General features: G+C 45.1%; 1 protein-coding gene across 2 annotated transcripts; it reads right to left on the bottom strand.

Annotated features, from left to right (window-relative positions):
• Positions 1 to 1,509: 1,509 nt before the first annotated feature.
• RD3 (RD3 regulator of GUCY2D) lies at positions 1,510 to 24,365 on the bottom strand. Of its 2 annotated transcripts, XM_053939071.1 has the most exons (4): positions 24,285 to 24,365; positions 23,613 to 23,756; positions 13,311 to 13,625; positions 1,510 to 5,566 (listed from the first exon to the last, which is right to left on the bottom strand). In XM_053939071.1, exons 3-4 carry the CDS (start codon positions 13,604 to 13,606, stop codon positions 5,269 to 5,271), a joined length of 594 nt encoding a protein of 197 aa, XP_053795046.1. In that variant the 5' UTR covers positions 13,607 to 13,625; positions 23,613 to 23,756; positions 24,285 to 24,365; the 3' UTR covers positions 1,510 to 5,268. The 2 variants fall into 2 exon arrangements, with proteins under 2 accessions (XP_053795046.1, XP_053795047.1); XM_053939072.1 differs by lacking the exon at positions 23,613 to 23,756 and having other exon boundaries at positions 24,285 to 24,362.
• Between the last annotated feature and the right edge of the window lie 185 nt (positions 24,366 to 24,550).

The following is a 24,550-nucleotide window of genomic DNA, read 5'->3' as shown; positions in this document are numbered from 1 at the left end:
GTGAACACTAAACAGATGTAATAGTAATTACATTCTGAGAGCAGATACTCTGATGTCAAAAACACAGAAGCTCTTTTCCTCACTTTGGTGTCTCTGCTCCTGGGTTAGATTACATTTATTTGGTAAAGGCAGGATGTGTCTGTGCCTAAAATATAGAGGTAAGATGCTATAATCTGTGGGATAATCCTAGCCAGGACCCTAACAATTTATAATATTATGAAGTGTCGAGTGACAGTGCATACAGTGTGTTCTTGTAGGCCTCTTTCTCACCTTTCTGTTGTGTTTTTTAAGATCTCATCTGTGAGGATTTTGCCTTTGTCTGAGAATGACTTTGTGCAGGAAATGCACAGAAAATACCTGGTAGTCATTGAGAGACCCGGGCCCAAGACCCAGCACTCAGGGCCAGCAGAGCATCTTCCTGATGTAAGCCAGCTTGAGACATGGCTTGTCTGACCATGCAGAGGGAACAAGAGGTCTCTTGTGCCAGCAGTCCACACACAGACAGCAGTACCAGGGAAAGGCAGGCACTGAAATTATGATGTCTCTGCCTGGCACAGGTGGGTGGAACTGAAGGAGGTCTAATAGCCCTTCCTCTATTGCAGGGCACAACCAAGGAAGCTGTGACTGACGCAGTCCAGTTCTTCTAAGAATGCTTCTTGGGCAAAACTACAGTGCCATATCCTTTAGCAGGGAGGTGCAGCAGGACACAGGAATATCAGAGTGGCCATTCAGTCAGACTGTAGTTTTCCTTCTGGAGAGGCCTATAGCAGCGTCTGGGGGAAGTCATGTAAGCAACAACACAGATTTGCTTGTCCACAGCTTCTGGCAAGCAGTACCTCTGTGCTATTGGGTGTGTCTAGAGCACTGTGGTTTACTAACCCCCTGTACTCACACAGTCCCCTTTTGGAACCACTCATCTGTCTGATGTGCAGAATGTGCTAAGCAATGCAATTCATGCTTCAGCAATACCTCACGTGGGGAAAAAATTGTTCCCTTTTGTTTAAAACATGCATGCTTTGTATATATGATGCTTAGCACAGGGAGTCCTGAGCCATCTGGGGCCATCTGCTGATATTAAAGTGTTCCAGTACACAGGATCATGTATGGAATCAACAGAGTGACTCAAAAGTATCTGAAGACAAAACACCCATTTTGTCTCTCATATCATCTCATTTTGTGGTAATACTGGTTAATGTAAGACGTGCTCGGAAGCACGCTGATGTTGATGAAGACTTCAATTCAAGGTTGTATCTGCAGACCATGCAGCTTCAGAGAACTTCAGACCTTTGCAATTGCTTAATCCTGCTTATTTATCACCTTATATCTTGAGATCTGATTGTAGAGGTAGCAAGATAGAAGGTGGGCAGTTGCATGTGTAGCCTGTAGAGAGAGGATGGAGGTTTTTTTGTTTAGATCAAGTGCCTTTACCTTTGATTCATGCCTTCCTGCTTTGATACATACACAGTAGGGCATTGGAACAGCTGTTGTGTTTGGCTAGATATAGACAGATTATATTTCAGGAGACCTTTAATTAAAGACAACAAGTACAAATAAATTGGTTTATATTCCACAGCTTTGCTTTAATTCTCCAAGGTTCCGTGTTGAAATGTATAAACAGTGCAGTGTCAGCAGTCAGGTATTTCCCTCAGAGCTTATTCCAGTTCCCCATGGCATGACAGCTGCCTGAACTCTGTGCTCCTGTGGGTGAGGAACCTCAGCTCCTGCCTGCACATCCTTTCTGGCTGGCACAGCCTGTGCCCAGGCTCATCTCTAGAAGCCACAGGAGCAGGGCTGCACAGCCTCCCTCAGGAGAGTAGTGGCTCTAAGGAGTGCCAGCCCCTGGAAGCTGAGCAGTGTGGCTGAGCTGCTGCCATTACTTATTAGCAGGTATAGTAAGTCTAGGACTGCTTTTTCCTGGGTGTGACAATGTCCTTTGGACAGCACAACACTGTCAGCAATGGGGCAACAGTGATGCTCTGAGCTGATACCAAAATCCTTGCTCAGTTCTGAAGGAATGTTTGAAGATTTAGAATGATTCTTGTTGGTTCATTTCTGCTTGTTAGTGATGATGTGCTGATAGTTAACGTTTCATTCTCCTTAACACACAGGATGAGCTCTCAGGAGGTGCTAAAAACAGATGAGAGGGTCTCATCAAGATTTTTTTGGTTTTTTTTTCTACACTAGCAAGTAGTGCAGCTCAGGAGGAGCAGAGCTGTGGAGTCAGACAGTTATCAATGAGGACCTGATCTTCACACTATACAAGTTTCATGAGAGTTTGTTTCAGACCACCATTAGTCAAGATTTATGGTTTATGAGCCACCTGCAATGGATCATTTGGGTTTGCTTTAGCCAGAAACAATCTGGTTAGCCTGCTGTGTGTGCCCAGTGCCATGGACCATAGCACAGTAGGTGGGGAGAGTCAGGAGTTTCCTGCTCCTCATTTGAACTGACACTAATTTAGCCATGCCAAATGTGGAATTAGGACAAGGCAAACATGAGTGCATAGTTGTTGCTGCATGCTGAGACCAAAGGATCATTTAAGGTTCAGTGTACAGCATTTCTAAGAAAAATGAGCACCAGAAGCAGTGCAGAAGTCGTGCACCCTGATCACCTCCCAGCTCTGCTTCAGTACCTGCTACTGCATACACAATGCAGGAGCTCACAGTCAGACTCCAAGCAGCTGGCTGCAGGTAAGCAGGGTACTACTTCTACCCCTGTAAGAATACTAGATAGCGTGGAGTAAGAATAGATCTCTCATAGCTTGGTATCTGAATATCCCTCTACCATCAGCTCCTACTATGAAACCAGTGTAACTTCCAGAAGTGGTACACGGAGAGTGATACTGTTCAAGAGTTGGGATTATGTTTTATTGTGGAATTATAAATGATAGGTAAGTTGAGGCAAAACAGCTGTCACAAGCACTGCCACAGCCTGGCCTCCATAACATGCAGGGCTTTGACCAAAGGTCAGATCTGTCTCCTTGGCTGCATGAGAATGGTGTCTGCCAGCTGGAAGTTGTTAATGAAGGACACAGCACAATCACAGGCTACTGTGATAGTGTGAACACCGTCAGTGATTTCCTTGGCTTAGTATATTGCTGCAGGGAAGGTACTTACTGCTGATTCTCCTTAAGAAAGAGTGAGCATGCTACTGACACAGTGCTGTAACAAAGAGCTTTGTGGCAGTGTGTCAGAAGGTCCTGTGTCTCCCAGCAGTCCATCAAACATCGCATCCATGTGGTCAATACTGAAGGTGTCAAACAGAACAAAAGTGCAAATAAAATGAATAGAGAGCTGCAGCATGAAATTCATGAACTCCTCTCAGTCTTCAGTACCGTACAATGGCTTGCAAATATATAAAAAAAATATGGCTGACTCTTTTCCAAACAAGAATTGTTTCTGCTAATTGTGGCGACCTCTTGTTAGAGATCCTAAGGTTATGCTGAGTATGTCTAGCCTTGGTTTTTACTTCAGATACACAGTCACATTACTTCACAAGGACATATGGCTGAAAAACACTAAGCTCATTGTCAGAAGGCTTTAAACTCTCCCTCATTGACCTAAACTTGGAATAGCCTGTCCCAAACTGGATGCCGTATTTGGAAGCCCTGACTTTTTGATTAAAAGTGAGCTGCTCTCTGTCCCTAGGAGGGTTGCTGGCAGCAATGTTTACCAAAGGACAGAGACTGCAGCCTGTGCTAGTAAGAAAGCCTTGTCTTCAATCTTACATAGCGCAGAGGGGAGAGTGGAAGAGTCAGAATCCCAGTCTCAGAGAGCTCTTAGGGGGTTGATCTTGATCTTTGTTTTATGCTGCCTCCATCTCTGGAAGAAGCTGCACATTTCTAGTCTAGGATAGATTTCATGTGCTGGAATTCTTCCCAGAGTTGGCACAGCTTCAAAGGGTTTGAATCTTGGCTGTAGAACCCACATGCTGTTGCAAAGATCCTCAGGGAAAAATAGCTGGAAACGGACAAAAGAACAAAAAAGCTACAGGGTCCTCCAGGAGGCTATACCCCACTGAGACGATTCCCCAAAAGCCGGTCATCCAAGCAAATCCCTCTCTTCGTTCCCCAGCTTCTGTTGGTCACCACAAAGCATCCTAGTCCTTGGGTTCTCTGCAGGGCACTTGACTTTCACAGAGTGCCCTGCTGTTGTGAGAGTTCTCCCTGCTGATGCTGAGTTAGGGCCTTAGCAGCTTTTCCTTTGTGGCATTTTCCTGTCTCTTCAAGGTCTCAGAAGAACCTTCATCTGCCAAAGCACTTCTGTCACAGCAGCAAAAAGTTCACATGATCTCAACTGTTGTCACTGTACAGAGAGCCCTGGAGATGAATGCTGAGTCCCTTCACCCTTCCCTTTACATGGATACACTACTTTAGCCCTCTTTCAGGCTTGGCCATAAACATTAATTTCTGGGGTGTAGGGTGATTTCTGATTTATTTCTGGGGTGTAAGGTGGAGCGCTTAGCTCAGCAACACAGAGCACTGAGGCCCCAGAACAGCACTTGACACATCACTGATGTATCCACCTGTGTATCTACACAGCAGGTTGATAAATTTCTATCTACTCTGCAGGTGCAGAGTTCTGGGGGTTCTGCCTGCATAAAAGAGAAAGTACCCAAGAAACTTGAACATGCATAAACTGGTGGTTGTGGAACATGATTGGTCTTTAATCTCAAAAACCTTGGGTCTGTTTCTACTCAGGTTGGATTGTGAACTGTCAGCAAAAAAGCGGATCAAGAGCAGTGCTGAGGTTACCTGTGAAGTTTGTTGTAGCACTGAGGAAGGCTATTATTTGGAAAAGGAAGTTCAGTTCCAAATCAGATACTAGCTTTAACTCACAAGCCTGATCCTGCAAGCTTCACTCATTTAAGTGGCTGTCTTGCTTTCAGCAAGATTGGTGAAGCCAGCAGCTCTCAGTAGCTTGAGCCAAAAGTTTTTATAGATAACTACATCCAGGCTGGAGGGGAAAGGGAGAAGACAGACATAGCAAAACTAATTCATTTTCCACAAGAAAGCAGTAATAAAAATGAGATAATAAGTGAGCCTTGTCCTTAAAGTTACTGAATAGCTAGTGAGTTAAAGGAAAGGCTACCATGTTTGGTAATAAATGGTGTCACAGACTGCAGGCATCAGCAGCGGTTACTACAGACACAGCTTCCAAGACAGAGACAGGCAGGAAAAGAGAGATGGAAAAAAGAAACAGTAGAGTTAAAAATGGGTTAAGTGGGCTTTTGAAAGATCAGTATCTAAAAACCTTATTCAGTACAGAGTTAGAAATCCTTGGTATTCCGAAATTCTGGCATGCTCCAAACCCTCCTGTTGGGCTGAGTGCCCCGTTCCACATCCTCAGAGATGGTCTTGATGTCACTGATGAATGGGGAAATCCTGGACCGAGATTTAAATGTTGTTAAAGAGAGGCTGGTTCTGTTCTTTGTGTTCCATTGCCTTGCAAGCTTCTTGGCCTCTTCCTCCTCTTTGATCTTCTCAGCAGCTTCCTGCAGGACGGAGCGGAAGAGCCGGGATACTTCCTGCGCTTCTGGTTCGTACTCCGCAACCACTTGCCTGAACCTGGAAGCACAGTCAAGGCACAGCTTTGATTAAAAACATCAAATTCCAGATTGCTGCCAAATCGCTGTGCTAGGCTTGGAACTTGCACTTTCCTGCTAAATGGGACTCCCTGGACAGAAGGGAACAACAACAAGGAGGGGCCATGAGGATATGCCCAAGGTCTCTAAAATCACAAGCAAGCCAGGGATTGTAAGGAAGAGATGAATCACTGTTTCTTATAAGCACAAGAAATAATAGGGAGAACCAAACAAAGCTAGAAGGCAAGTTTGAAACAGAAGGAAGTGCTGTTTTCACACAACACCTATTAAACCAGAACTCAATGCTATCACTAGCTTAAGAAACAAAATTTATTGGATAAGTTTGTGGAAATTGTACCCATCACTGCTGATTAAACGTGATTGTCCAAATGCACATCTTTGCTCAAGGTAGTCCCTGAACTGCAGCTTACCAGAAGCTCAAGGTAGACCAGGGAAAGCCCCACATGACTTCCCCTGTTTTCCATTCTTGTTCCTGATACCCAATGACCTCTAGACAAAGGAAAATCCAGTTACTTTGTTTGGTAGTCTTTCAGTATTTAATTTTCCATAGTGTTTCATCTTCCTATGAATTTCTGTAACATAATGGACTGGCTCAGCTTAAAACATCTTGGTTGGCAGCACAATGCTGTATCTAAGTAGATAACTCTGAATTACTTCAGTGCCTTCTCAGCAAAGAGCTCTGAATGGAGTTTTTTTTTTTAATTTTATTAACCTAGCTTAATACCAAAGAAGTGAAGAATCACCACTGTTTATTTTGCAGGTGAGGAAGATAAGATGCAGGGCAGAATAGTTTTCTTGAAACCACTGAATGGGCCACAGGCTGGGCAATGAAGAGATCATGCCATTCCTGACCTTGTTGGGTGAATTGTCCCCAACCTGGAGAGTGTGGGAGCCACTCCCAAGGCTCACCCTTTGGTCACGTAGATATTCTGATTGTTCTGCAATATACACATTTGTGACAGATGGTAATATGGCTACTCTTCTAATAAATAATCGGTTCTTAAGGTAAAATTATACCTGCAAGCAAACACAGAGCTAAACTAGTACTTCACTAAAATCTAGGTATTTGTACTGCAGGGAAGCTGAAGTGTATAAGGTAAGCATTTTGATATTTTCCTCCAACAGAACTGAACAAGGATGGAAAACAGTAGGAATGTATTTAAATGAGCCCAATACAGCAGAAACTGATAGAATAAGATGTTGCCTCTTGGGTTTTTGAAAAGTCCTAGAAATATAAGAAGGAGTTTAGCACATATGGAATTGCATTGCTTAATGGTGTGCCAAAGGATACCCAAGATAATAAGGACAGAAAGCAAGCCAAAGAGAAAGCAGAAAGACTTTTTGTATGTTTATGTACTTTGACTCCCACTGTGGAGGCCTGAAATTGGCCACACATCTTGACACCCTGCTGTATCCCAGATATTTCTCCCCCAGCAAGTACTAGCAGCTACAGGTACAGTTGTGGAGACACCAGTGTTGCTTGCTGAGGGAACTTGGTGTCAGCAGAAGCACCGGTCCCTTCCAGCGTCAAGCCAGAGCAGTTTGACACAAAACCTTCCGAAGTCACCAAAATGTTCCTTAACTGTTTCAGCTGTTTTGGATGAATTCCTAATCTCCCTCCTCTGCCCCCTCACCAAAAACCTCAAAACTTTGGACATTTGGGTGCAAAAAACCTCTGAGGTGCAGTAGTTCATGCTGGTTATTTAAGTACTGACACAGTGATGCCAAACTGAATTGTGCAGAGCCTGGAAGGGGAAGAGATCATCTCTTGCTGAGGGTTAGCAGACAACAGCAGGAACTGGGATTTGTTGGACATCGCAAACTTCCTTTCTGCCTTCTGAGGAGGCACTTCAGTTGCATTATCAAAGAGCCCAAAATACAGTTTTCACAATAAGTACATTTTTCCCTTTATCCTCTTTGAAGCATAGACAGGTAAGTCCATAGAAACTCAAGTCTTCACAACATTCTTATTATTATACCAGGGAAAGCAGCTTCAAAGGATTTCCACTGCAGAGGTGAACTAAAATAAGTCATTCTGTTATTTTATCTCAATGTGTGTTTTAAAGAGAGGTGCTATCATATTTTTATATATATATAATTACGTCCTCTTCTTTTGTATTGGCAATTGTGCACCCAAAAGGCCTGATCACTGCCTCCACTTTCAGAGGCTGTGTGTCATACTGCTGGATTGTGGCTCCAGAGCAGGGAGCAGCACGTATCAGGCTATTACTGGGCCAGTGCCTGGCTGTGGGTACGAGAGGGGAAATGGATGAAATGACAGCAAATATACCCCCTGAGCAGAGAGCTCTAATGCTAATGCCCTGTGTTGCTGATAACACTCCCAACCAATCCAGCTGAAATAGTTTTCTGGAATCAGGGTAGCTTTCCACCTGCACAGCTATCTGACTGTTTGCACTCTTCTTAGCTTAATTTTGTCAACTCTGCTGTTAAGATTTACCTCTAACTTTTCAGGACCAACACCAAAATTACTTCATAAGGATTTGAGCAGGTCTAAGAAACAAAGCAATCCAAAAGACTGTCTGCCAGTCACACAATGGAAAGTCACCCTGATTCTGATGGAGAAGGGAAAGGGGATCCTTTTCTCTCCCCTAACAGGATGAACTAACTTCACCCCTTTATTAATGCCCACCTAACTTCAGTATCAGCACATTTGTGTAAGGCCCAAGCTCATATAGGAAGTCCTAAAGGAGTGCACATCACAAATATTTCTCAACAGAAAAGATGGACAAGTTATCAGGGCTGAGCTCCAGCTAAACCAGTCTGTGTATCAGAAAAAAAAAAGATGTTTTTGCTGCAGGTACCTACATATAACCAAAACCATCTTCCTTAGGTATCAGTGAACACCAGTTGATGTGCTCGATGCTCCAGCAGTCTGCTCTCTACATAGAACACCCAGTATATAAAACCAGAAAACCACTGGAATCAAGGACTATAGCCTTGTATCTTGGGAAACAAACTCCACATAAAGCTGCTCAGTGGGGTTAAGAACACAAAATTGCACAAGGCTCAGCTGTCTTCCAGCAGAGCTTAACACCCTTACTCTTTTGCATGGGATAGTTTCAAACTAGGCAACTGCACAACCACATCCAGAAACACCTCAACAGGGTTTCCTTACTCATCACAAAAGCAGACCTCTCTATCTTATTTGTGGTTCAAGCTACGGAACTGCTGGTAGCTCTCCTGGAATAAATCATGCACGTCACACAGTCTGAGACGTGACAAAACCTCACCTTGAACCAGCACAGATCTGGGGAGGATGAATAGGCATACACAGGGATGAGCACATTCCCCAGTCCAGGCAGTGTTTGAATCACAGTTCAAACAAATTTGTTCTTTAAGTTGTGACCCTTTCATTGCTTTATAGGGCAGATTTCAAGAATCCTGCTGTGCTTGGCTCATACTGGCACTGCTTTTTAAAGCACTATCACCTGCCTGTGTTATTCTGCAGGTCCCCCATTCAGTAGGTTCCCTAAGTACAGCCTGAACTTTAAAGACCTGTTAAATCCAATAAAAGTACATGGATTTAAACAATATGCTTATAGTTCAGGGTATTCCTGAGTGCCCGTCTGAATGGGGAGCTCTAAGTAGATTTAGTCAGTCAAAGAAAACATGGGGTTGCTTAATGCTAATAATTACCTGCTGACTCCTGAATCTATATTTTGAGCAGGAATTCTGGTTATAGGGTAAAACTATGAACAGCTTTGCTAGAGAAGGCTCCTTGACTCCCAAAGAATTACAGCATTCACACTAATTGCAACACTCATGTCACATCACCTCAAACTTAAGCTTGTAATTGTAAATAAACCCATTTCTGATTTTAGTCATGTCTTACATTAAGTCTTACTAGGAAGGCCACTTCAGCTATACACAAGCCTTATAAAACTACAGTCCTTAGCCTGTGATATTGATAACAACTCAGATCATCAAAATGCAGGTTTACATTTCCATACTAGGGAGTTTTTCATTTCCCTCTGGGCACAGGAGGACAGAAACTAACTGTTTCACTTTTGCTGAAACTGAAAGAAATTAAACAGACTTTAACTAGCTCTGACTAGGGTTAAAGCTCTGAGTAAAGATGGGAAAAATCTAGCATTTTTTACTGGCAACATACTATTCTACTTATTCAGTTTAACCACGGCAGTTAAGTACTACAGGCCTCACCAAACTCACTGTCATTTCCTTCGCTGGCTCCAGGATTCAATTTTAATTTTAGCAGCAATCTCTAACCCAGTAACCTAAAGCTAAGTTCTCCTGAATGCAAAGGCTTTATTTGCATGAGGTGAATCAGTCTCCACATATCTGATGCTATTTGCAGTGTATTTGAATCCTTCCAGAATTCCAAGAGCCTCAAAGAGAAGTTTCTATTGACCCAAAATACAAAATAGGCAATCTGGATCTGAAAAAAAAAACCCTTTCATTTGTGAAGTGCTCCTTTCCAGCCGCTTCCACTTCTAAAGAAACAAATTTGGAGAAACTTTGCCTCTCAGTAAATGAGCCCATACCCACAGAAAAGAACAATTTGGATAATCATTTAGACCTTTAGACAACAAAGTGACATCCCTGACAACTCATATGAAAATGTTTTGTTCTGGCTTTGACTCTGAACTCAGAGTCTCACAAAGAAGGAGACCTTGGATGACACAAACAAAACAAACTCAGCAGTCTTGCAAGATGCCAGCTACTTGTGTTATTTAAGAATTACGTGCTTGTTGAGTGCAAAAAGGACTTCAAAAAGGACCTCAGCTCTTCAAATATCTAAAATGGAAGGGAAAGGATAAAGCTTACTATTTCAGTCAGAACCAAGGACTTTGGTAGGGTACATGCTCTACATTTGAATTTCCCAGTGCAAGCTCACAAACTTTATTTTGGTGGAAGATTTTTCTAAAAGCTGCTATGTATTAGGAAGTCACAGAGTACTTGAGAGAAAACATCATCACTGCAATGATCTTATTATTAAAGTACTTCACTGGAAATGTGGAGGTTTCATTGGATTCCTATTATACTCATCTTGTGGAATTTTGGGGAAGTTACTAAAATCTCCATCTTATCTCACTTTCTGAAAAGAGAATTTATCCAATTTTGGCTGTCTTTCATTTAAATTGCAGGCTCTTTCTTTTTTTTTTTTTTTTTTCTTTCTCCTGTATATTTTCACCTCCTAACATGGCAAGCCCCATTCTTTTTCTTTGTTTCCTCATCAGCAATGAAAATTCCATTGAATGACAGAGCTCTCAGTTTGAAGGCAGAAAAAAAGAGGGGTCAACTCCTAACATTTCCAACACAAGATGAAAGGATTATCAAATAAAATTAGGACACATTAACTTAAGGTAAACACTGATTTTTGTAACAGAGTTGTAGTTCAGGAGCGGAACTCTGCCACAGGGCGCCAAAATGTTATACATTTACATGTGTTCAAAAAGAGAAAGGCCTCCACAACCTAAACAACTGAAAGAAAAAGCCACAATGGCCAGTTATGGATAGAAGGTCCACTTGTGGCTCCAAAAGTCTCCCAGTTCCAAGGCATGGGAAGTTGGATGCTATATATGAAGTGTAATTGCCCTTCCTGTTGGATTTGCTTCCTTGTCTTTTTTCCTTCCTCTTTGCTTTACACCGATGCCACTGGCCACTCTGTCACATACAGACTGCTCATCAGATCAGCCAGACCTTTGACACAATCCAGTTCCACCATTTTTGTGGCTCTGATAGTCCCTTCTCAGTCACAGAATTGAACCAACAAAGGTTATGAAATCCTCAGGGTTTGTTTTAGTGTGACTCTGCTAACCATGCAAGCTCTGTAAAACATGCCACTTCTCGAATCATAGTGTAATACAATTAATGACAGCACCCTATTTGTAAGAGGAGTTTTAAGAGGATGGTTTTAGCCTTTTTCAATCATGCCTACACAGAGTCCACTAATGTTGAGTACATTTATCTACTGCCATCAGTATGCTGAATCCTGAACAACAGTGAACAATTGTTACAAGCTGCACTGAAATCATACATCTTGCACAATCTGTCTTAATTAAAAAAAAAAACCCAACAAAAAATAGCAGAGCAGCAAGTTGTATATGGCTCAGGCTAATACTTTCCTGAAGAGAATGAACTTTGGGGCCTCTCTGCTCCAGCAACCGAAGCCTGCTGTCATGGAAATAACCTGTTAGCAAGACAGGCCTTGCTCAGGGGCCCTGGGGATGGGAAAGATAGCTCTGAATCCCAAGGGTTTGAAGTGGCTTGTTTACAGCATAGCTTGGAGTTACACAACTACAAGGCAGGTGCTGTTCCCAGCAAATTTTCACTGGAGAGGTCTTGGTCACTGAATGATCCCAAATTCTGCCATCATGACAACCTTTGCAAGAGCCAAGGCTCTATGTGCCAGGTTGCTTCCAAGGTTCAGCCCCAGGGAAGATGAGGGCTAGAGAGGTAATCTTGGCATTCTTTCCTGGCTACATCCACTGTAAGACAGAGGACCAGCTATTTCCAGCACTTTTACAGTTGCAATTCAGAGGCCATAGATTAATTTGTTCAAGGGAAAACAGGAGCCAGCATATGCAGTGAGGGACTGCAGGGTGCTGAGAGTCCTCTTTTGTATGTCCTGTAAGGACTGTGTTCACTCTAATCCCAACTGGAGAACATGTTGGAACAGGGGAAGTTGATTATAAAGGCCCATTTCACAATTTTGCTTTGGCTAAGGTGCACTGCAGAGTCACTGTTCCTCACTTTGCCAAGTTTGTGTTCACTGTGCCAAGTGCAAGAGTTTATCTTAGAACAGCCACCCCAAAGGAAAAGAGCCACACACTTCCCTTCTAGTCTGGATGCTACAGCAGGCTTAGATCAATTTCTAAAGGCATTTTCTCAGGAGGTCACTCAGCTGGCAGGCAGCAATCCCAAGTGTAGCACTTGAAAGGCTCAACAGCGAGAGAGGCTGTGCGTACATCTATACTGCAGAAGTCAGAAGCACCACTTGGCTGTTCAAACCAACTCATCCTCACCTGCATCCCATGACTCTATGTCTAGGATGAAGAGGGAGGGTAGGGAAGGGAGACATTCTCTGGGAACACCTGGCTCACAGGCTGAAAAAAATAATAGCACTTTTAGGCTAGTTTGGACACTGGGGACAAGTGCCTCAATAGACCTGCTGGACAGCTTAAATCCAGGAATGAAGGCTCCAGTGAGTGGGGAGAAACACCAAAGGAGGTTGTTCAGAGGCTGTGGAACCTCTGCCCTCAGAAATATTCAACAGTAGACAGGACAAGGCCCTAAGCAGCATGATCTAACTTTGAAGGTGGTCCTACTCCAAGTAGGAGGTGGAAGTACATCCCTCTAGAGGTCCCTTTAAACCTCAGTTTCTCTAAGATTCTAAAGTCTGAAGCAAAAAAAAAAAAAAAAAAAAAAGCTGTCACAATACTGAGATGGTACCTGCTCATCAGGTAAGGTAAAGCTGCTCTGGCTACTCAGGAGCATAAAGTACTCAAGCCAATGTCAGAGGGAAATGGCAAATGATGTTGTGTTAAACTGACTTAAATCATTAGATTTCCCTTCTTTCACGAGGACACTATCCTAGCATGACTCATGGTACAGGATGCCAAGTTTTGGTTCTGTTGGTCCTAGCAACTCTCACTCTCTCCTCACACATCATAAAGAGGAAAGGGGGAAAGGAAAGCTCTTTATCATCCCATCTTTTACTGTACCTGAGTATGACAGGCCCACAGTAGGAAGGATGTATTTTGGTGCACATGTCTTCCAGCTGCAGCCGTTCTCCGGGGCTGATATCGTAGCTCTGCTTTGGGTAGCTGACCAGCCAGCCGTAGTCCACGCCAGTCTTGATCTTGCGGTATTCGTTCTCCCGCTCCCGCTGCTGCTTCTCTGCCTGCTTGATCTGCCAGCTCAGCTCCATCATGAGCGTTTCAACCACCATTTCTGTGGGGTTCCTCTGGGAAATGCGGTTTGGGGGCTCATTCCACCTGAACCAGGATGCCAGTGACATAATGCTCTGTGTGTCTTTGCTGGGAGTGGGTTGAGGGTAGAGAGGGAGAGAAAAAGAATAGTGCCATCCATCATCAACACACCTCAGCTGAGAACATTCCTCCCTCCACACCCCTACAGTCTGTTAAAATCGCTACTGGATAACCACTTGGAAATAATTGGTGCTGGGCACCTTGAGAAATCTCACTTGCAGCAGCCAGCTTGCTCAGAGGGTGAGGCAGAAGGTGAAGAGGCACTGTCTCCCTCAGCTTCCGCTCAGCATGTAATTAAAATGAGTCACAGTCCTTACACCTGAAGTCAGGTTACAAGGATGCATTGCTTCCTCCAGGCTGGGCTGGGGAAGCAGTCTCCTGCCCACGCATGGGGCTTGGGCTCGCCTGGCTGAACCCTCATGGGAGGGCACGACCTTGCAGCAACCCTACCTGTAAAAACTCAACACATGGAGTCAAAGGATTACTGGGTGCTACATTCAAGCCAGGTGATCCTTAGAGAGGAGGCAGGATTAAGTGACCTGGTGCAGTGGGTTGAAGCTGATGCCCACCAAGTGCCTGCCAAAGCTGCTCTATCACTCCCTTCCCCAGCTGGACAGGAGAAAGAAAATGTATTAAAAGGCTCATGGTTTGAGTAAGGACAGACACATCACTCAGCAATTACTGTCAGGCGCAAAACAACTCAACTTGGGTATATTAGTTTATTACTCATCAAATCACAGTTAGATAATGAGAAATAAAACCAAATCTTTAAACACCTTGCCCCACTCTTTTCTTCTTCCTGGGCTCTGCTTTACTCCCAAATCCCCTACGTCCTCCCACCCTGCAGTACAGGGGAGAGGGAATGGGCGTTGTGGTCAGTTCACTACACATTGTTTCTGCAGCTCCTTCCTCCCCTGGGGCAGGACTCCTCACATCCTTCCTTTGCTCCAGTGTGGGGTCCCTCCCATGGGGACAGTCCTCCATGAACTTTTCCAGTGTCAGTCCTTCCCATGGGCTGCAGTTCCTCATGAACTGCTCCAGCCTGGGTCTCTCACAAGGAGTGCAGTCCTTCAGGAATAGGATGCCCAGTGTGGGTCCCTCGTCCTGCCAGCAAACCTGCTCCAGCATGGGCTCCTCTCTCCAGGAGGTCCTGCCTCCTGGAGCCTCTTCCACTGTGGTCTTCCCATGGGGTCACAACCTCATTTGGGCATCCATCTGCTCTGGCATGGGATTCCCCATGGGCTCAGGGGGATCTCTGCTCCACTGTCTGAGGCACCTCCTGCCCCTCTTTCTGCTCTGACCTTGGAGTATTTAGTGCTGTTGCTCTCCCATATCCTCACTTCTGTCTCCCAGCAGCTATTGCTCTTCTATTTTTTTCCCTTCTTAGACCTGTTATCCCAGAGGTGATACCAGCTGGACTGATGGGCTCAGCCTTGGCCAGCAGTAGGTCCTTGCTGGAGCCATCTGGCATTTGTTTTGTCAGACATGGGGGAAGTTTCTGGCAGTGTTGCACAGGAGCCACTGCTGTAGCCCCCATCACTTACCACACAAACCAAATACACCTGGGTAAGTTTGCTGCTGCTGCTGCTGCTGCTGCTGCTGTAATGTCAGCAGCAGAGCTCACCCTTGCCTTGGCAGCACTCAGAGGAGCCTGAGCTACAAAGCCAGACAGATCTTTAACCATTATTTAGCAAATGTGTTGCTGCATGCAGCAGAGGCTACAAGCTGAAGTCCAATTGTTTGCTTTGCTGCAGGAGCATTTCTTCAGCACCACCCCCAGTGCCAAGGGAACTGAGGCTGCTCTGAAGGGAAGCAGAACCATACCACGGTTTAAACTGTTATTACTTCTAAGTGAGAGGTTTCTACTGCTGGGGAGTTACCCAGCACTTAGAGGACAGAACAAATTGCATCAATCAGCTCAGAAAAAGATGGAATTAACTCCCCGCCCAGCCAATCCCTTCGTGTTGTCCCTTCAGGAGGACAATGCATGGAACAAAGTTATTACCTATTGTACTTGTATTTAAACACAATAGAATCCAAAACAGGCACTAGGGAGCTGAACAGGAGAAAAACAGCATCTGTTTCTTCACACAGTGCACTTACGTGCCTTGTTGCTCCCTTCCATGAGCCCCTGGGGAGCAGGGGTGGCACAAGTAATGATTGCAGCTGGGATTACAGAAAGGCTACTCCTGGCAGCAGCCCAATCAGGACATGGCGTCAAAAGTTAACACGAGGGCAAAGGATTAGAGAGTCTGATTTTGCAGGCCTGAGCAAACCCTCACTATTGGGACACAGACACACATGAAATGGAGAAAAATATGCTTTTCATTTAAGCTTCCACCTTGGGGGCTTTAGTGACAATAAAAATCACCAAAAGCTCATAACTACACAGTACTCCCACTAGAGCTGAGAGCCACAAGCTCCCAGACTCTCTGGAATAGGATTCTGTTGTGACTGCAAGGAAAAGATGCTTCCATGCATCATTCACGCATCCTAAAGTAGCCTGTTCTCTTTCAAAAATGTTCATACTATGTGAATATATCACACCATTAAAGGAAAATGCTCCAAAAATCTGGATAGTCTGTACAGTGTCCCACATCTGAAATTATTTCAGGCTCTAATGTTTAGACTTTCCTAGAATCAGGAAGTTTTCCAAACTGCATCAAAGGACTAGTTTCTCTAGTCCTATATCCTACCTCTCCCAGCAAGCAATACCAGTTTCTTCAGAAGGCAGACATAAAAGGGCTGAAAGCTTCCACAGGTCACAGATGCAGCTACCTCAGAGTGTGAGGCCGCACATCTTCTCCCATTCCTGCGATCGGGAACATCTGGGCTGATTTGCAGTGCTTGTACAGGATAGATGGCTGCAGTGACTGCCCGTGCCTGGAGCATCAGCTGTGATTATCCTTGTGACAGCAGTCACAGCCAGCAGCTGCTGCCAAGTACCCCTGCCCCTGCCTCATCCCTGTGTTCTGAGGAGGAGCAGCCAGTCCTTTCCTTTGTGTCCACTGCCAGGGTGACTCCAGCCAGCAGCTCCCACACCAGCACGCAGAGCTCTGGCGTACTGAGCCAAGACACAGGAACAGACTCAGGCTGGAACTGATGCACTGACAGCTGTCCGTGCTCCTGCCACTCCAACGGGTACCTGGATCTTGCTACACGATGGCCTCCACTCACCATCACACATCATTAGGGATGAAGATCCTTTCCTTGGTTTGATCACCCCTTGTGTATCCCTAACAAAAGTGAGGGGCAAAACAGGCCACAAGCTGTTGTAAATAATTTAGTCTTCTGTTTCTTTTCAGCTTCAGTGATGACAGTAATTTTCATAAGCTGCTATGGGTACCATTATTATTTCTCTTTGTGCCTTTATCTGATGAAGGTGAACATGCCCTTCTGTATTTTAATTCTGGTTATGACCTGGTTTCACACTGGTTTAACTCTGCTGACTTCAGTGGCATTAGGGGTAAATCAGTATAAAGCATTACAACTGTGAGGCTGAGGAGTGCCCTTCCAGCTATTCCTAGATCACCAGCTGTTACATTAGAAGAGGAGCAAGAAGGGAATTTAGTGGTCAGACTGAGAAAGAGAGCAAGGAGACTTGGATTTTGCATGATCCTGGGCTGTTCTTACTGCATATGTGATTTTTAGTTCTACAGGTCTCACTCAAAGCAAGGCATTCTGCATTAAGAACCATCTTACCGAGCACTAGTTTTACAGAGAATAAACAGAGAATATCCAAAAATATTTTGGATACCTTGTCTGCTGATACCAAGGCCTGCTGAACCTGAGCTTTGCCCAGTCCCAGAGCTTTCAGAAAGCTCTGGTAAAGGCAGAATTGCTTTTGGTGTGGGAACATGGATACCTCTCATATGGGGCTTTCACTTGACTGCCATAAAAAGAATCTGCTTCCAGATGAGAAGACTATAAAGGAAGGAAAGCACCTCACCTGCAGTTGAAATGGCCTGTTTTCAAATGACAGAAAATCCCATGCAAGTGTTTCATGCACACTGGCAGCTTGTGCTGGCTGTTCCTAAGGGAGTCCTGTTTGCATGAGATTGTTTCCTTCCCCTTCTCTCATCCATCATCTCCTCTTTTTGAGAGCTGGCAACTGGCCATCTCTATTTGGCAGGCTCAACAAGCCACCACTCTTCCCACTACTGCTCTTAGCAGCCTGCAGAAGATACTGTGGGCTCCATTAATTGTGGCTGATGGTTTTAATTTAAAGTTCACAGGCAGGCTAATCATTAACTGACTCAAAATGGCTTTCCCATGTGGAAAAACTCAAAGGACTGGCAAGATGTGGACAACTAAAGAAAGGCAAAAGTTACAGCCTGACCTTCTTATTGAGGAAAAGGACAAATTTAGAGTTTGCAAGCATTCACATTAAAATTATTTTTAAAAGAGACATTGCCCCAGCTGAATACAGATCTTTCTGTTGCCCAAATAGTCCATTTTCTAATTCCTTCTAAGAGCTATCCTGGGAGCTGATACAATCCAGTTGATGAACTACTCTGGTGTTATTCAACCAAAATTTCCGAGGGGTTTATGTAAGTTCCACTCCATGAACAGACCTGGCTTTAGAGCCTTTGGCGTCACTGACCCTACACCTCTGCTAGAAGACAAGCCTTCCCCTCACACTGTTGGTTGCAAGTCTGACCAACCACCTCACAGAGTTTTAAGCATACCTTCACCTTAGCTATGCTAAAGTCTGGAAAACCTGGCTTTCTCCCTCTCTCTCTCTCTCTCTCTCTCCCTCACAGTCTCTGAGGGGTTGATTCAAATTTTAGTAATTTTTAGTAAGTCCCACTGAAAGTTTTTCATGCAAATGTTTCCTGTTAGTTTTGCCCTTCTTCAAAACTCCTACACTGTTCTCTTCACTGTCAGCAATTCCCGTGTTTTTCTCCTCATGTACTTTGCAGCTTTCTCCATTCTTTTCTCAGGGCATGTTCGGAACAATTTCACCTCATCTTCCATGTTTTTATCTTGTCCCATGTTTCCCCATGTGATTTCCTCTTCTTGTTCCAGAGAACTCACCAAAGAATCATCAGAAATATCAACATTCACATGCCTTATCTGTTTTTTCACCTTCTTTAGACAGGGTTTCAGCCCTTCTAGCCCTTTTACCAGCAAAGGGAGTCTGTTTCCTTGGCCTGCTCTCTGGCTGGTCTTTGGCCAACTGGAGGCTGTTCATACAACCTGACAGACACAGTCTCCTTCAGGCTCTTGCAGGCTGCATCACCACTTGCTAAGACTTGCTACAGCAGGGCTGCTTTCTGGTAAACCATGAGTCAATCAGCAGGGCCAGTTTAGCCTACAGAAAATCAACTTCTGAGAATTAAAAATTTCATTCCATTGATCCTTTTCCTGGCCCCCAGCTTGTAGTGCCCTCCAGGATAGGAGAGGAGTATGCAGAGGGTGGGAAATGTGCATTTTGAAAAAAAAAAATAAGAGTAGAATAGGACTCTCTGTAGAGGTATGTCCTCTGTTTCACAAATCCCATGTGGCTTTTCTTTGCCTTCACAGCCCAGGAGTGCTGCTGACAATCCTGTGTGATTCTCAAGGATCTTAGGGGTGTGGTGATTATGTAGGAGCAGAAGGAGAAGCCTTAAAGGAGTTACATGATAGAAGCCTAATCCATAATCCAGTGATGTCAATAGAAAGGCTGTCACTCAGCTGTAGACAGATTTCCAAAAAATCCATCATCATCCAGTCAAAGCATGCCAACAAACTGGGCTAAGGAGCTGGGAAATGCCTTCCCTCCCTTCTTGTGGGTGGTAGTTCCTTATAGCTACAGTCAGAGAGCAGAATTTGCTCATGCTAGATACCCACTTAGCCTTTTTCCACACGTGCCAGATCACAGGGTAACAAACAAGGAAATTTTTTTCCGAAGTGGGTCCAATCTCCAAATTGTCCCCATAATTGTGCTTTTTAGAAGACACAAAATCACGGGGAAAAGAGATAATGTCAAACTGCAGAGCACATTAAAATTTGTTTTAAATTCTTTACTTCTTTAGTAAGATTTGGATTACATTGTCCAGGAAAGTCCAGTGTCCTTCAGATACCAAAAGGTATCAAATACCTGCTTGGACTGCAACTCATAGGTAGATTGAAATTGGTTTGGCTACACCCATCTCTGAATTCTGTGCTAACTGATACAATGTTTAACCAGCTGCTCAGGCAGAAATTGTGGTCATGGCTATGCTGCTGGCTCTATCTGCATGAAGTAGCATTAAGTAGCAACAGCATCAAAGATGAACCTCAGAATCTATTTCTCTTGTGATGAAGATATTTTAATTTTGTTCCAAAGAATCTTAGCAACTTCTAACTAAGAAACTGCTGCCAACACCTTCTCAATTTTATTTAAATAGCCCACCATAGCTTTGTAAAAGGATCCCTGTTCTCTCTTCTCCACCACTTTCTGATCTGTTCAGCCTGGAGAAGAGGAAACTGAGGGGAGACCTCACTGCAGTCTACACCTTTCTCACGAGGAGAAGCAGCGGGGCAGGCACTGACATCTTCTCCATGGTGCTCAGTGACAGGACCCAAGGGAATGGCCTGAAGTTGTCAGGGCAGGTTTAGGTTAAATATCAGGAAAAGGTTCTTCACCCAGAGGGTGTTTGGGCACTGGCACAGGCTCCCCAAGGAATTTGTCACAGCACCAGCCTGACAGAATTGAAGAACCATTTGGACTACTCTCTAGGGCACATGGTGTGACACTTCAGGATGTCCTGTGCAGGTACAGGAGTTAAACTTCAATGATCCTTGTCTGTCCCTTCCAACTCAGGATATTCTGTGATTTTTTTAAGGTACTTGCCATTATTCTCTCCATACAGAGAATTTTACCTTACCAGTGCCCAAAGAACTCTACTGCCTATCTGTCTGGAATCTCCTTTCTTGTTCAGTGACATGGAAGGCTAAGGTGTTTACAGCTACTTGCCACGTGATTGTAATTTCAGTGGAAATTATTATAACCTCAGCCTGAGATGCTATGAGGCACTTAATGCTGAAAAAGCAGTAGGTAGAGCTTGTCAATCAAGAAGTTTAAAAGCGATGCAAATATCATTATATTATCGCAGCAGCATTCCTCATTCTGACCTGCAGAATAGAGAGAACTTTGGAGGACATTCAAGAGTCTGCTTATAGACCACAGCAGAAAACCTGTGTTTTGCTTTGTAAGCACACTGATTCCCCTGTTGTGATAGACACAAAAAAAAAAAAAAAAAAAAAAAAAAAAAAAAAAAAAATTGAAAAATACAGTGGTTAACACGTTTCCAGGTACATGATCCCTGTTACAAGTAGCAAGGAGCTTTGAATAACAGAAATGCAGGGGATGAAGCAAATGCTTTAAAGGCAACCTTACTGTCAAGTCTTCGTGGTTGCAGGTGTTTAAGGACAGCCAAAAGCACCTCACAGCAGTGTCCAGGAGCAAAGCCAGCTGTGACAGGGCACTGTGGCACCCAGCACGCCCTTGCATGCCAGGCAATGCCTGTCTGTCCCCAGCACGGCTGCTCTCACGGTCCGACCTGCCTGCCCCGAGCTGACAGCTCCTGCTGCTGCCCAGCTCTGCTCCTGAGTGACAAGCGCTCCCAAAAAAGCATGACAGCCGTGCTGCTGTTCAGCACGCAGCCCCATTTCTGCATTCACTTTTCTCCAACAGGCTTGGCACTGCCAGCACTATAGAAAGGGACTGGTTCTTTGTCTGCTGTCATTGCCTCAGATAGTTACAAGTCACTTAAGCCTTTAGTGAAGGTGCATGACTAAAAATCACCGCTAGGTAAACGTGACAGGAGGGTATTCAGAGCGAACCAAAGGTGCTGCAGGACAGAAAAGAAACAAAAGTGGTACTATTTCTATCAAAGGAAAGGTTGAGCGGCCTTCTGGAAATACCACAACAGTAATGATATACATTAATATGTCACATTTTCTACAGCTGGTAGTCCTCACAAGGTTTTGGGATTTTTTTTAATGAAAGCCTTTAAAATTGAGAATAAACTAAAAGTACTGCTCTTATCGCCCCAGCATTTGTGTAGTTTGTAATACATTCTTAGCATGTCAATCTTCTAGAAAACTAGTGTATATGATGCATTTTGCATCTGCATTTTGACTGCAAGAGAGGTAAAGAAACAAGAATTCAGAGCAAACTGGGCCCCAAGTTCAGGTATGAATGACAAAGATGGTTTTCAGTCACTAACCGAAACACGATGAGAAAAGGTAGCTGATCTAACAGGTACAGCTTCATGATCTACAGCAAAGCTGCACAAAAGTAAAACAGATTTGCCTCGTTGAAACAAATGAGAGTTCTGTTGATTAACTCCAGACAAAAATCCAGTCTTAAAGAAAGAGTGAAGGAGGGCCCAATAGGTTGGAGCTCTCCTAATGCCTCACACTCTCTACAGAAGATAATCTTTGTGTTATCTGCAGAAGCAAAAGGGTGGGTTCTACTCAAATCTGCTCATGAAGCAGAGCAGTATTTTGCAGTTTGTCTACTTATGAAAGCAAATGAGTTCCCTTTGTTGAAAACCAGAACTATTTTCATGCCAGTTTCTCACTTATGCTTGAAACAATGTTTCTACTAGCAACCATAAAAGCACTGTGTCATACAACTTACACTAAACTGTTACCTAAACCTACGGAAGACAGGAAGTTAAAGCACAATGAATTGCTTTGTTTGACTGACTTGTTATTAAAACTCCGATATATTGCTCAGATCTTGCCATGGTGGATCAAACACACCTTCAATTCTATACCTTGCTTTGATCTCTGCAGACTACAAAGCCAGGTTTCCAGTCAGGACAGAGGGATGTAAAGTATTCTTCACCATTCATTCAGCTGTGTAAATGAGAGTTCAGAAGATAGCACAGACCCAGCGCTTTTCTGTTATTAAAATCATTCAAACCACCAGAAAAAATTATTCTGCAATAAAGCTGTAATAGCATCTGATGGAAGGCTCCAATACAAAAGGCTTTCAGAATTAAAACTCTGAGAGATCCCCAGCTCATCTTTCTCTATTCCACTACTAACCACACAATGTTATTAAAGGGGCAGTAATGTCACAGATTGGAGTTTCTAATACTGTCATCCACTGCAGATACTCTATACAGAGTTATATAAAGAGATTGAAACTCTGACCCAAACGCATATTCCACCTGTCGTCAGGTCCTCTGAAGTATTTTTATTCATATGTTGTGGCGAAGACCAGACTAAGCACTGTGAAAACAGGCAGGTGAGATGTGCATTCTCCATCCAGACTGAGGACTGATTCTTCTGGGAAAGCAGAAGTAACTCATTGCATCATAAGGTGAGAACGCAGATTAACAGACACCTGTACATTTCTGTTCAGGACTGAACCTTAGGTACAGTATCTACCAGAAAGAATATTGACCGAAGGTCCTCCAGGTCCCACCCTGCCTTGATTCACTGCAGAGTTTTCTTTGTACTGCAGAATACTAGTTTGATCATTGTGACAGGAGCTACTTAAAAATATACATTGTTCTAAAATTAGCAACCAAAAGAGAATGCTAAATTTCCAGCTTGAAAACTTAAGCCTGTCTTTATCGAGATCATCCACAGCATTGGCACAGCTCTGGGAAAGCTCATGCTTTCCACCCTGAAATAGCTGCATGTCCCACCTGCGGGCACATAGAGAGCAGTCTCTGTGAGCGGTGAATAGAGCTGTCCTCACATGGGTTTTAATTAATCTATCAGCACTAGGAAACACAGTGTGTTCTATGCTTAGTTCCACTGCCATAATTCAGAAGTTGTCCGACTGACCTTCGTGGTACCTCACTGGGGTTGACTTCCACACTGCAGACACCTAGTAGGGCAGGTGTCGAATCAGAGAGATTTTTAAAATGGTATAAGCATAAGGCAGCATAAACCATACTTTCCTCCTCGATTGCCTGTCCTTACATAACCAGTTACCCAGTGTTTATCCATGATCCAGGCAGCCGTGCCCGAGCCCAGCCTGGAAGAGCTGTCGGAGAGCCCCGGGCCCCCTTCCCTTCCCTTCCCTGCCCACCCATCCCGCCTCACCTTTGGCACTAGCAATCCCGCTGCTCGTGCGGACAGACGGACCCAGGGCGAGCGGAGAGGGTACCAGGAGGAGGACGTGGCTTGAAGTCAAGCCCTCTAAACTGGCACAGCAGGCTTAAACCCACACTGGGTTATGGATTAGCCCTGGTGACGAGATATAACAGCTGGGCTTACGGCAGTGCATTTGAGCGATTAGGGCTTGGTCCACTACCTCCACATACACAGCCTGCCGGCAAAGAGCCAGCACCTCTCGGCTCAGCCAGACTTCGGCGCCTGTTTAAAAGTCCCTCCAAAACACGAAAACTTTGTGGCGTTTTCTACCCTGCAGCTGAGCCGGCCCTTTGAACAAATGCAGGTATTTGAGGGCACTGGGACTTTCTGCAGGCGGCACCGCGGGGTTCGCTCCCGTCGCCCCCCGGCCGTGCCCCCCGGCTCGGCGCCTCGGGGCTGTTCCAGCGGAGGCGCCGCAGCCGCGCCCTACCGGGAGCCGCTCGGGCCGGGCGATGACCGCCCCGCCGGCACAGGGGAACGGGGACACCCCAGCCCCGGGCTCTTCGCCGCAAAGACAGCGGTCCCCTCCGCCGGGCACCACCTCCGCCCCGCCGGGCACCCCGCCCGCCGCCACCGCCGCTGGCGGTGTCCCCAGCTCCTCCTCCCGCTGCTCTTCCTCACCGCGGTGCCCGCTGCCGTCCCGCCGCCGGCGCCCAGCCGGGGCAGCGCCTCTCGCCGCCGCTCCGCCGAAGTTGAGCGGAGCCGCCGCTCCGCAGCCGCCGCCGCCCCCCGCGCCCCGCCCGCCGCCGTTCCCATAGCGACCACGAGACGCCCGCTCGGTCCAGGGCCGTGGGCTCCGCCCGGGCGGAGCGGCACCGGCACCGGCACCGGCACCGGCACGGCGTCAGACCCCGCGGGAACTCACGGCTGTAGACTGAATTTGCACC

This window comes from Vidua chalybeata, chromosome 3 (assembly GCF_026979565.1).
Source record: "Vidua chalybeata isolate OUT-0048 chromosome 3, bVidCha1 merged haplotype, whole genome shotgun sequence".
NCBI lineage: Eukaryota > Metazoa > Chordata > Aves > Passeriformes > Viduidae > Vidua > Vidua chalybeata.
The sequence above is the reverse complement of the archived record's forward strand: the minus strand, read 5'-3'. Positions and strand labels throughout refer to the sequence as shown.

What these genes read in the sequence shown, in the direction of transcription:
- RD3 (XM_053939071.1), bottom strand. Translation starts at nt 13,606, where the DNA reads ATGTCACTGGCATCCTGGTTCAGGTGGAATGAGCCCCCAAACCGCATT. An exon ending in TGTGGGCCTGTCATACTCAG is followed by an intron (nt 5,567 to 13,310) that starts GTACAGTAAAAG and finishes CTGTGCTTCCAG; the next exon opens with GTTCAGGCAAGTGGTTGCGG.